The following is a 12,135-nucleotide window of genomic DNA, read 5'->3' as shown; positions in this document are numbered from 1 at the left end:
GCCAGCTGGGGATCATGGCATATCCTTTCTCTCAGGCTGCCCGTTCGAGACAACCGGACACACCACGTCGTCTTCGTTTGGCCTCTTTGACGATGTTCATAAGGCTTTCGTCGAGAATAAATGAGGGTTGCAAGGGATGCTACTCTGCCACGCCTCGGATCCTCGGAGGAGGAGATTGTCCCGCGCGTCATGGTGATTCCCTGCTATCACCGGTGTCTCTTCGCGGATTGCCAGGGGAGCTCGGTTGGTTTCCACAGGCCGGGTCCAGGCCTGATCTGCCTCGCCCATTACTTCATTTTGTCGTAAAGTGGGGTGCACATGCACGGGCAAGGAGACGATATGCAAGTGTTCCTAGCAGATGCGGGCTGGACGGCAACTCGGTGGTATCCAATTTGCAAAACCCACAGTCTTCCTTTCTTGAGTTTCATCCCATCTACCATGGTAAACTCAGCACTAGTTGGTTGGTTTCTTGCGAGCGTGCCTCTCTTTGCAATTCAGCCATCGAGTCGGAACATTGCGTACTGCGTACGTTGCTCAGTTCGCAGCCAGACTTGTTAATGGCCCAAAGCTTGCGTGCTACACCCTACAGCTTACCATCTGGCACAGAATGTCATCCGAAGGCGTTCTTGGCGATACAGGCAAAACCGGAATTGAGGACAACGTGAAAAGAATCAGGGCGTCAGCGCCCTACCGACAACAACAGCAGAGCTCACATTTACGGAAGCACCGCGCGACGCTTGCCAAGCGGACGTTCCCCGGCCGGACGAGGCCTTTGCCTCCCAGATGGGCGCCCGATATGGTAATGATCTTTGGCGTTGCATCTCAAAGTATATTGTTGTCGACCGATTCCAACTTCTCAAAAGCAGACAATATGGGTGCCACCGAGCCAATGTGCGGGATAAGGGCAATCATTCCAAAATAAGACGTATGTATATATGTTTTTTTTAAAAAAAAAAAAAAAAAAAAAAAAAAAAAAAAACCAACCTAGAACCATCTGGCCAGTGAACCGGGAACGGCATCAAGTCACTGGCCGGGAGCCCCGTTCTTTCGAAAAACGTTGACCGCGATTGTTTTATTTGCTTTGTCGCGTCTGTAACCGCCCTTGATCCCTGCCCGCGCACTGCGAAAGAATGAGCAAGCCCATGGCTCGTCGGAGGTTTAACCCCTAAGAGGCGAAACAATGTTTGCCTCCCGTCGCGCCGGCTCACCTTTGCCGTGCCCACTGGCCTTTGGGCTGCACCCCACTCTCCAACGAGTACATTGAAGCCGACTTCGATTCCAAACCCACATCCCATGGGAGAAAGATAGGTAGGCAGGTAGAGGAACGAACGGATCAGGGGAAGGGCATGCTAGGAGAGTGAAAGATCTCGCAGAGGGCGAAGGGGTTGGGAGGGAGGGGGTTGGAATCGGAGACGGGTGGAAAGGCAGAATCAGCAGTCGCGTACTCTCTCCACAGCAGGGGAGATTGAAACTGTTCTGGGAACGAGGCGAGGATAGAAGGCGGAGACGGGAACAACAATTTTGAAGATGCGCAAGGGAAGAAAGACAAGGTACCGACCGCTATTCGCTCATCGAACGGCGACGACGAGAGGGGTGCTCGTAGGAGGGAGGACAAAAACGATGGAGGAGGCACACAGCCCGGGGAAGCAACAGTCGGCCCCCACCGGTAGGGAGATGAGTACTGTGGTAGTAATCAGTTAGGTTGTCTATGCCCTGTCTCTCTCGCCGTGTGTCTTGCTGCTACTCTCCACCCTTCGTTCGGCAGAAGTGAGAAGAAGCCTAGAAGGAAAAGCAAAGCCACGGTGTATCGTCAGCTTTTGGGCCCCCAAAGCCAAGTGGGTATTCTCGTCAGATTTCAGCATCCGTCAGCCTGGCAATGGCATGCGCCGGGCGCAATTTTGGGGGGGGAGTGAGATTCATGGTTTGACATATCCAGTCCACATGGGATTCCTGGACCGCCATCCCCACACCCTCATCTGCGCCAGATCCCGCCCCTTCCTTGGCCTTTCTGTCTGTGTGCTCTGTGCATGTCCCTCTTTGCCTTCCTCTTGCTCTCCCTCTCTCTCCTCTCAACCATCTTAACGTCAATCGAGAGTTTGAGCATCCAAGATGAAGGACGTCAGGGCAAGGGTAAAGGTTGCCTTGCTGATCGTCGGCTGAAAGCGAGATCTGAGCATGCATGGGTGGGAACAAGGCGGTAAATCCGAGGCGGAAAGCGGGATTCTGCTGGGTGTGTGCTAGACAAGAATGGCACACGACGGAGGAGGGGGTCATGGCTGATGGATGGACGGATGGAGGGCAGGGGAGGGGGAGTTGAACTCAAATAAAGCTTCAGCAACCCAACATGGGATGATCCTGTGATCTGTGAGCCGCTGCATACGTGAGGGCAGTTGAAAAGCTGAGCGGAAGCGGACACGCAAGGATAGAGTTTTCTGCCTGATGGAGGGGGGTTTGCTGGGTGTGCTCAAAATATGTCTTCGACATGGGACGGAGATTCTCCAAGTTCCACGAAGCCCTCCATGATGAGTATTCGCCTGCCGGACTTCATAGAACGGGACTTGGAATGATGGACGTGAGGAGAGAAGCGCAAAGCATACTACTTGCAACACACACACACACACACACACCTACGGCAATGGCAGAGAAACGCAAAAAAGGGAAAAGACGAAATTTCCGAGTCAACCAAAAATCAAATGGACGAGACAAGAACAGGCATTGGTGGTCCACCTTCGAGCCGTCATCAACGGCGAAGCAGAACTTCTACCTCTTGGTCAATTCCGTTTTCTTCACTTTCCTCTCCCCACCCTTGGGTCGGCAACCGGTCGTTTCCTTTCTGGAGTGGGCGTTGACTTGTCTTACGAGTAAGGCACCTTCTTTTCCGGCTACTCAGTCTGTACTGGAGTTATTTGCTGTGCCACACTTCATCGCCGCGCAATTTCTCGGATAATCAAAATGAACGGTGAGAGCTTCTCCGGTGGGTTCGGAAGAGAGACAGAGGGGCTGGGGAATGGGACATCCTTCTTCTTCATGGAAGGCATTTCGGAGGATTTTTGGATAGATGAGAAAGGGATGGGGTCGAGCTGCGCATCGTCATCATTTCAAAAAGCGCGCTCCATAAAGGGATGGGTCATGGATTAGAATCATGTCACTCTGTCATTTGAGCTGTTCAGGGTTCCTGACATGGATATTTTACATTGCTGCCCTGATATGATGAGCGCAACGGGAAAGGGTGATCTGGATCGAGGAGAGACAGGGGAGGAAGGGAGAGAAAGGGGGATGGAAACGCACACAGAGTCATGTTGTTGGCTACGGACGTAGGCATTTATTTGCGTGGTTTCACGAACCTAAATTGTATTTGTATGCGTGTGGATGCTATGCCCAAGTTGATCGAGCTAAGATGCTACCAAAACCCAACGCCGCGACCTGATATCCGTTTTCAGCTTCGTCAAAATCACTTCAGGTAATTACACGGGAGATGTGATCCAGAAGTGGGTTCATCGCATTTGTCCCCAGAGGCCTGGAAGCCAATCTTGACTATGACTCTGACCACGACTGCAACACACACCCACCCTCCTTGCCAGTTTTATGCTACCAGCAGTGTAAGTGTGAGACTCTGACGACAAGATTGCTCTTTCCTTTGTCACTTTCGTTGCGTGGTGTTTCAGTGGTTGTCTTAGACATTTGATGACAAAAAAAGGTTCCTAGCAGCACAGTGAGTTACATGTCTTGTGTCAGCCTGGTTAGCAAAAGTGCATGGCCTGATTTCAATGGTGGTTGTCGATACACAGGGGAAGGCAACTCTGCACGAGAGGGAATAGACAAGACTAGGCACGACAATCATGACATTGTGGCCTGCAATATCCTGTATGAAACAGAACGGTGGAAGCACAGCTGACCACGTAGCCGGGGCGTGCAGGCGCAGCCTGTCTGCAAAGCATTTGACACAATAGTCCATCAGCAACATCCTTCTTTGACCAAGTCATAATATGTTCACGGACACGAATAATTTCTGTGTCATTGTGAAAAGGCTAGGTATGGTTTCGAAGAATCCAGTCGTGTTAAGCAATGTGTTGTGCCCCTTGGGATAGCTGCTAACCATACCCGAAATACCCAGCCCCAGACATGAGAAAAAGAAAACTTCAAAACCGATATGTCTTCCCACGTTGTCAAGGCAGTAATTCCTTGATCTAGAGAACCCAGACATATGACACATTCGGCGCAAGTCGCTACTTGCGCGACCACTACCCACCTTCCCCCTCCAAATGTGACGTCTTCACTGTCACAATGGCGGACGTTCAATGTTCGACTGCTTCTAGCCTGTGGGCAAGAGCAAGCGAGGGTACGGCATCTTCGCATCTCTAGCTAGGAAACGTCTTGTCCCTACTGCCGGACCCCTGTGAGCTGATACTGCTGCGGTTGTTGGGGTAGAAAGGTTGATTCTCCGATTTGCCATCTGCATCCATCGAAGACCCAGTACCCTGACGTTGTGGAGGTTTTTTGGTGAGAACCGCTCGTGGTTTCTCGGCCGATGCTGGGTCGATGCTGTTTCGCGTTTTGGTCAGCTTTCGGGACGACCGCTTCTGTGAAGCTGCTTGCGACTGAGTCTCAGATAGTGAGCCTATGTCAATAGTAGATCTGGTGTCTGTCGACGCTTGGCTGGGTGCCGTGCTGCTGCCAGTTGGCCGACTGTATGCCGGATTGTCCCTGATCGGCAGAGAGAAGTTGGTAGCAGCACCGTTGAGATCCGCCGTGAAATAAGATGGCGAGGTGGTGTGGTTACGGACTCCGTCCGGAGAAGAGGCATTCTGGGCGATGGTCAACTCGGAAATTCCCCAATATTTGCGGTATTATCGCTTACGGATGCCTGGGGGCTAACGTAGGTATCCAACTTCTTTTTTAGCACTTCAGACCGAACAGGCTTTGCCAGGTAATCGTTCATACCAGCCGCTAGACATTTCTCTCGATCTCCTTGAATAGCTGACGCTGTCATGGCGATAACCAACACTTTGCGCACCACGTCGATGGAATCCTTACGAATCATTTTCGTCGCTTCGTAACCGTCCAGCACCGGCATCTGTACATCCATGAGGACCACGTGGTACGGCCGGCCTTCTCTTGCCTTTTGCCGTAAGCCTTCGACAGCCTTCAGACCGTTCTCAAAGGCGTCTACTGTGGTGTACCCCAGTCTCTGAGCATACTGGATGGCAATCTTTTGATTGATCGGATTGTCCTCAGCAATGCATATCCTGATCTGTTCTTTGGGAATGGCGGTGAGATCCAGGAAAGGGTTGGGAGAGGTCATTCTTCTCTCCGAGACGGGTAAAGCGGAACGCTCCACTGGTGGCGGAGATTTGATCTGTTGTGCGTCTCCGGCAGAGACGTCTGACTTTGCTTTGTCGAACGTAACCGTGAACCAGGCAGTGGTCCCTACATTCTCTTGGCTTTCCAGCTGGATTTTGCCCTTCATCATGGTTTCGATCAAAGACTTGCAGATGCTGAGGCCGAGACCGCTACCGCCGTACTTTCGCGCCGTGCTATTGTCAGCCTGGCTGAATGGCTGGAAGAGTTTGGCAAGTTGCTGCTGGGGAATGCCGATACCGGTATCTTGCACCCTGAAGGTCAACGTCGCTTTATCCTTAGTCTCAGAATCGACGCGTGCACCAATGGTGATTGAACCATCTTCGGTGAACTTCAGACTGTTCCCTATAAGGTTGCCGAGGACTTGATGCAGTCTGATGGGGTCTCCGTAAATGAGCATCGAAGGTAGGTTGATGTCCTGGATGATCTTGACATTTCTTCGCTGCGTCTTCTGCCTGTTGCTGTAAGAGACGGCGCGAACAACCTCCCTGACCATTTCCTCTGGATTAAAGGCAATGACGTATAGCTTCATCTTATCGGCCTCCATTCTAGAGAAGTCGAGAATGTCGTTGATGACCGTCAACAGCAAGTCGGCCGATACTCTTATTGAATCAGCCATCTCCTGTTGGTCCTTGTCCAGGTTGCTGTCTCTGAGTAGTTCTGAGTTGCCAATGACGCCGTTGAGTGGTGTCCGTAGCTCATGAGAAACGTTGGCCAGGAATATTGACTTGGCCTTGGCAGCCTCTTCGGCCAGCTTGACATTTCGCTTGGCTTCAGCCTCGGCATGTTTGGCTTTGGTCTCTGCCTCCAACGCCTTGGCGAGAGCACGCTTCTGAAGTGAAACCATTGAAACATTTTCTGCTGATACCTTCTCGACCGCCTTCATTGCCAGGGCGTTGGAGTAACTGATGCCAATCTGATTGACTAGCAACTGTAGGACGGATACGTTGCGGTCAGTGAAAGAGCCCGGCTCGCCCTCCAAATACAAGACTCCGAGGAGCGGCTTGGAGCCATGACAAATGGGAATAGCAATGATAGCTTTGCTCAATACGTTTCTCTGAAGCCAAGCCTCACTCACGTTGCCAAACCGCTCATCACTAATGATGTCCGGGATGAATACGGCTTCGCGGAAGCGAGTGCAGTACAATATGACGTTCTCCGCAACGAGAGATGTGCCCGCCAGGGGAAGCCCTGGTATGTGCGCCGATGCACCTCTCTCGGGATCGCCACTTGCCGCGAGACACCAACCTGATTCATCGGAGTCCTGGACCACAATGGCTGCAAGCGTAGCTGAACCGCCGCAAGTTTGCAGGATAACGTCGCACATGGTCTTCAGCAGCTCGTCGACCCGAAGAACTCCTGAAATGACCTGTGACGAGAGCAGAATCGCGTGCAAATCGATCATATCAAGGGCAGGCAGACCTGCCCCAGGCTCGTTGTGTTCATGCATCGAGCCGCGCCATGCCCCTATGCGCTCGCCTTTAATATCGGCGATGGCAGTTTGATTAGCATGCTGCAAAGCATCTTGATTTTCCTCGCCATCGACAGCACGATAGTCGACGCCACTGCTGTCTCCAGCGAAATCAGTCTGGACAGCGGCGTCCGTCGTCCGCGGGTTTCTCGTCGGACTATGTAATAGAATTGCGTGCTCTTCTTCCAGGCGCTCAGCCACAGCCACAGCACCAAATTGTCGGTAGAAGGCGATGGCATCCCTGAAAGCCGACCGCGCCAGTCTGCGAGCTTTACGCCTGACGAGTGTGCCTGCCATCAGTGTGTTACCCAAAGCCGCCTCAAATAAGTAATTGTGCTCCTCAGCGTTGTCCAAGGATTCCTCGTACAGTTTGACGGCTCCACCATAGTCGCCGGTTAACTCGTCAATCTGCGCTTCCAATATTCTGGACCAAGAGAGGTAGTTGACGTCAGTGTACACCTCCCATTCCTTGATCCTCTTCGTTAGTTCCCGGAGCTTGTATACAGTGTCCTCTGTCTCCTCGATCAAGTCGTTCGGGTCTAACCGAGGGTCATTGAGTCTGCGGAGCATGCGACCGGCGAGGGCAAGACCGTAAAAGAAGATCACCAGCCTACTGTTCCGCGCAGACCATAGGTTTTGGACGCTTTCGTAGCACGCCTGTCCGACCTCAATGGCTCGGTCGTAATGGCCATAGATAAACAGAGGCACGATCTCAATGCTCTCGTACCAGAGGATGGAGCGATTGCCATTTTGGGTGTTGGTTCTTAGCCAAGCCTTGTAGGTTGCGGAATTGTGCTGGTCGTCTGTCATAACATCTAGCGGCTCAGTTGTGCGGGTTTTCCCCTGCAAAGCGCGACAAGCCTGTCGGATTGAGATAAGCAGGGTGCCGCCTCTTGTATCCTGATGCCAGTTTGGAATCTCTTCGCAACCATACTGGCAGAACGCTTCCAGATCAGAGCAGTTCTCGCTCGAAAAGAACTTGAGTTGCGCTGCCAGGCCGAAACTGAGGATGGAAGAGATTCTGTCGCCGGCTGCTGCCGCATACTCTACAGACCCCTCTAAGTGATTTAACGCAACGGCCACCGGTATCTGTACGTGGCCGATAAAGTTCGCGTAGAGCATGTAACCTCTGGCCATTGAAAAGGGGTCTCGGTATCGACCAAGCAATTCGATGCAGACATTGCCCACCTCGACTGCGAAACTGACCATGTTGAACCTAGCGAGAGCAATGATTCCGAGATGCAGAAACGCCATTCCAGACTGCGGGAAGGCGCCGTGAGTGAGATGGAGCTCCAGCATAACCAAGGAAAGCTGATAAAACCGAAGATAGTCGCTCCACCATGCCGCGCTGACAGTTTCTGCCAGTACTGCTCCGATAGACGGCAAGCCGGGATCCAGCGATGGTGTTGGGTTCATAAGCTCGGTTTTGTCCATCGTCTGAATCCTGACGGACATTTTCTCGAACTGGTCGTCGCACTTTTCAAACGTCGGATCGTCATCAAATTCGACGTCCAGCGCGCGAAGGCACTCTCTCAATGATGCCAATGCCCCCTTTGCATTCCCGATTTGAGCCAATGTTCTCGATTGCAGGACATAGGCTGGTGCTTTGTCTAAGGGACTTCGAGCACATCTGAAAACTGTCTCGAGCAGGGCATTAGCTGCTCCGTGATTTCCCATGTAAAGATAACACTCGGCGGCGCGAAGATGTAGCTGCATGGTCTCATCGTAAGATACATCCTCGAGCTCGTCGTTCCACGGATCCGGTTGCAACAGCGCTACTGCTGTGCTGTAAAACTTTGATGCTGTTGGCCTGGCACAATTCTCGACGGCGGCTTGTGCACAGTCAAACAGCAGCTTCCGGTATGGCTCGCGTCGAGGGACTCGCTTTTTAATAATGTCAACAGATTCACAAATATGCGAGGCTGTATTGTCCTTTGCCCTAGGATCTGCGGAGTAGTATTTCAAAAGAGTCTGCGCGATGACGAAGTGCATCTTTCGAGCATTGCACTCCTTGAGCGCTGCTGACGCTTGAATGAATCGATCATGGGCAAACCGGAACCTGTCGTCTGTCTCGCTAGGGACGATAATGTAGGCCTGAACGGCAGCTTGAAGACCGTTGACTGCTTCTTGTTGAGAGTACGATGCGTGATATCGCTCATTTCCGGGACCCCGGCATGTGGCTTCATCTTCGTACTGGAATTCCCCGCTCAGCAGTCTGGTGATGAGCTCGAATGAGAAGGATGAGCCAAGCAGTGCAGCCCAGGCAAGTATCGCTCGAGAAGATGGGGGTAACTCATTCAGCCTCCTGGTAATGAAACCCGTGTCAAGTATGTCGTAGTCGCTTTCGCCCTGGAAGTGCTCAAAAAGCCTGTCAAGGTCGAAGTGCCAGTTGCTGTCCCTGTAGTCGTACCAAATACACCTTTTCCGGTAACAAGCGCTTAGCATCTCCCGCATATAAAACGGATTTCCTGCGGTTTTCGACTGTATGACTATGGCCAGCGGCATGACCTCCTCTTTTGGCCTGCAGAGCGTGGTCGACACGTATTGAATTATCTCCTCCTCGCCTAATGGACTTAGTCGGATGCGAGTAACGACCGGCCCGCCCGACCGAGGGAATTCTGGACGATATTAGAATACTGTGTGCGATGCACGGGAAAGACGATGTTGAGGCTTACCTTCAGATTCAGGAGGTTGAATGATGGACTGTACTCGCTCGGGGGACAGCTCCTCAGGGCGGTACGTTATGATGACGACCATCTTCATTCGTGCTCCAATGATCTGAGTAATCAACTCTAAGGATTCGTCATCAGCAAAGTGAAGGTCATCCAATACAAAACAAATAAATTTGTGAGACGTGAACATGCGGAGGACATCTAGGAAGGTGTTCATCAAGCGCATAGTCTTTGTTGCTCCACCGGCCCGCAAAAAGTCTTGAGAGGCTTGTGAAGAGATGACGGTAGGCTTCGCCAAGCGGCTGGGTGAGCTTCCCGGGGATGAGCCGCGTCTTTTGAGCCCCGTCCGTATGTTGCGAGTCTGGTTGGAACCTTGAGTGATTGATACAGATCGTGGCAAAGAGTTGTCAAGTGCGCCGATAAGGAAATCGGGCAACCCAAGGACCTTGTGGAGGGTCGGCCACACGGGTCGTACGTACTGCTTCAGAGCTTGATGGAATGGCGTATCTGTGTTTCGTTCTCCGAAGACTTGTTTGAACAATGACGACAACAACTTGAGCAGCGGTCCGAAAGCAGTTCGGCGAGCTGTGTCAAATTTCGCCGTGGCGCAATAACCTCTCCGTCTGGCTTCCGCAAGCACAGATTGATACAGACAGCTCTTGCCCAGCCCGCCGGCACCCTCCACAAGGACAATTTCGCAATGACCTCGTCTCCTGAACTTGGCTGAACCTAGTTGGCGGGACAGACTCGACGATGATGACTCGACAGCACTGTGTCGGTTGCTGTCAATTGGTGTTCCTATTCCATCAGCAAGGCTCCGGGTCTCGATGGACACGGACTGGTGCCTCTCCCATGGTCTGGTCATGCGCCCAAGAGGGCCAGAATTGGACGATGCGATGGTGTCTCCGGATATTGTCTGAGTATCGGACAAGATCGACGGTACGAAGCTTGCTTTCGACTGTCTTGGGTCTGAGGATGTGGTGTGTGTGAATGATCCGCTCCGTCGCGTGGTGCCTTCTGCCGAGCTTGCACCTTCGCTCGACAGATCTGCGCAGTCTGGAAGCTCGGCGGAGAGTTGAGATCCGTCAGAGAAACGATTATTTGCTGATTTTTGGTTCATAGAATGGCTCTTAGCAACGCGCTCAATCACTCTAATGACCTCTGCTCTTTCCTTTTGACGCCCAATCATCATACTAGGTAGGATGAAGAACGATGATATATCCTTCTCTCCAATCTTCCATTCCTTGAGGGCCAGCCAGTCACCGTCGGTCAAGAACTGCTGCACTTTTAACAAGTCATGTTTCAGGCCGCTTGCCGAGTGATAGCGGTCGGCCACATTCTTCGCTGTACATTTCTGTATGATGCGCCCAATGACGTCTGGTATATCGAGCCGAACCTGGGAAACGTTGGGGATCCGTCGGCCCAGAACGCCTTGTACGATGTCCAAAGGCGTCTCCCCCTCAAAAACAGGCTGTTGAGTGAGCAAAGTCCAGAAAACGACACCGAGAGAGTATATATCAGTCCGGCTGTCAGGTTCCGCCGGCATACGTCCGGTCTGCTCGGGGCTGATGTAGAGGAGCTTGTTCTTGGCGCCTAGCTCTTTCGATAAGCTTGACCAGGACGTACTCGACAAGCCGCCCTCGAATGACCTCGTGCCCGTACCAAAATTGATCAGTTTGACAGAATTCGTGTCGATATTGAAGTGAAAGGAATCAGGGCGAATCTCTCCGTGGGTGATGACCTGCCCGTAGTGGAGGATTTCAAGACACTGACTTGCGCCAATCGCGAAATCGAGGAACTCTTGTAAGTTGATGGGCTCTTTCAGATGAAGTTTGTCTCTACGATAAGCTTCATATCTGTCATCCACCTTCCTTGCCTTGTAAAAGGCTGGTCCCAGGTCTATCAAATCAAACAAGTAGTTCTGGCCGGGGTGTTGGTAGATTGCAACCACAATGGAACCGCGGTCGCCCGGGTGAGGCGCGAGACGGATGAGATCGAGTGGCTTGACAATGTGGTGGCCATTGGGATCAGCTGTAGCGAATAGGTTTTTGGCGATATGGAACGCCCTCTCTTCACGAAGGACGTGGTATGAGACGCGAGCCACCACGGGCTCTTCTAAGTATGATATTTCGGCACCAGTAGCCTGGCTGGCTGGGGGAGAGGTGGCAGAGAAGTCGCTGCTAGCATCGCTGGGGAGACCAGAGTGCAGGCTCGTGGAGCTCGCATGCTCTGAGGGTGAGGGTCGGCCGGACTGGAGTCTCGCGGTTGATCCAGGACTGGAGGCGGGGTGGGATGATGAGGGTTGATAGGGTGACACGAATCTGGTGCCACATACGTGCCTGTGAAGCGCACGTTAGATTAAACGGAGATCGACAGTAGCAGAGAAGCAAGGCTCCGCGCATATTTGGGGTGGGTTGCACAAGTAGGAGGACGCACCAAATGTCATAGGATGTGTGGAAGGGAAGTCTGGACTCATCCCAGGTATAACCAGCAATCTGGCGGAGACGCTCGAACAGACGCGACGGGGGGTCGAAGTGGTCATCCGACACGAAGGCAGTGCCGTCCATCATTGAGGTCAGTCATAGGCGTAAGCCTACAGCTCGGAGACCTTTTGTGGTGATTCGTGTTGGTGAT

General features: G+C 52.4%; 1 protein-coding gene across 1 annotated transcript; it reads right to left on the bottom strand.

Moving 5' to 3' along the window:
• Nucleotides 1-4,358: 4,358 nt before the first annotated feature.
• tcsA-1 (Two-component system protein A) lies at nt 4,359-12,068 on the bottom strand (the record flags this gene model as incomplete). The annotated part of the gene is made up of 5 exons (XM_036634675.1): nt 4,359-4,805; nt 4,859-9,447; nt 9,505-9,621; nt 10,696-11,840; nt 11,938-12,068. The coding sequence occupies 5 exons, from the start codon at nt 12,066-12,068 to the stop codon at nt 4,359-4,361; spliced, it is 6,429 nt and encodes a 2,142-aa protein (XP_036499412.1).
• Nucleotides 12,069-12,135: the final 67 nt, after the last annotated feature.

The sequence above is a fragment of the Colletotrichum siamense genome (assembly GCF_013390195.1).
Source record: "Colletotrichum siamense strain Cg363 chromosome Unknown KSG_Cg363_contig02, whole genome shotgun sequence".
Taxonomy (NCBI): Eukaryota; Fungi; Ascomycota; class Sordariomycetes; order Glomerellales; family Glomerellaceae; genus Colletotrichum; species Colletotrichum siamense.
The sequence above is the reverse complement of the archived record's forward strand: the minus strand, read 5'-3'. Positions and strand labels throughout refer to the sequence as shown.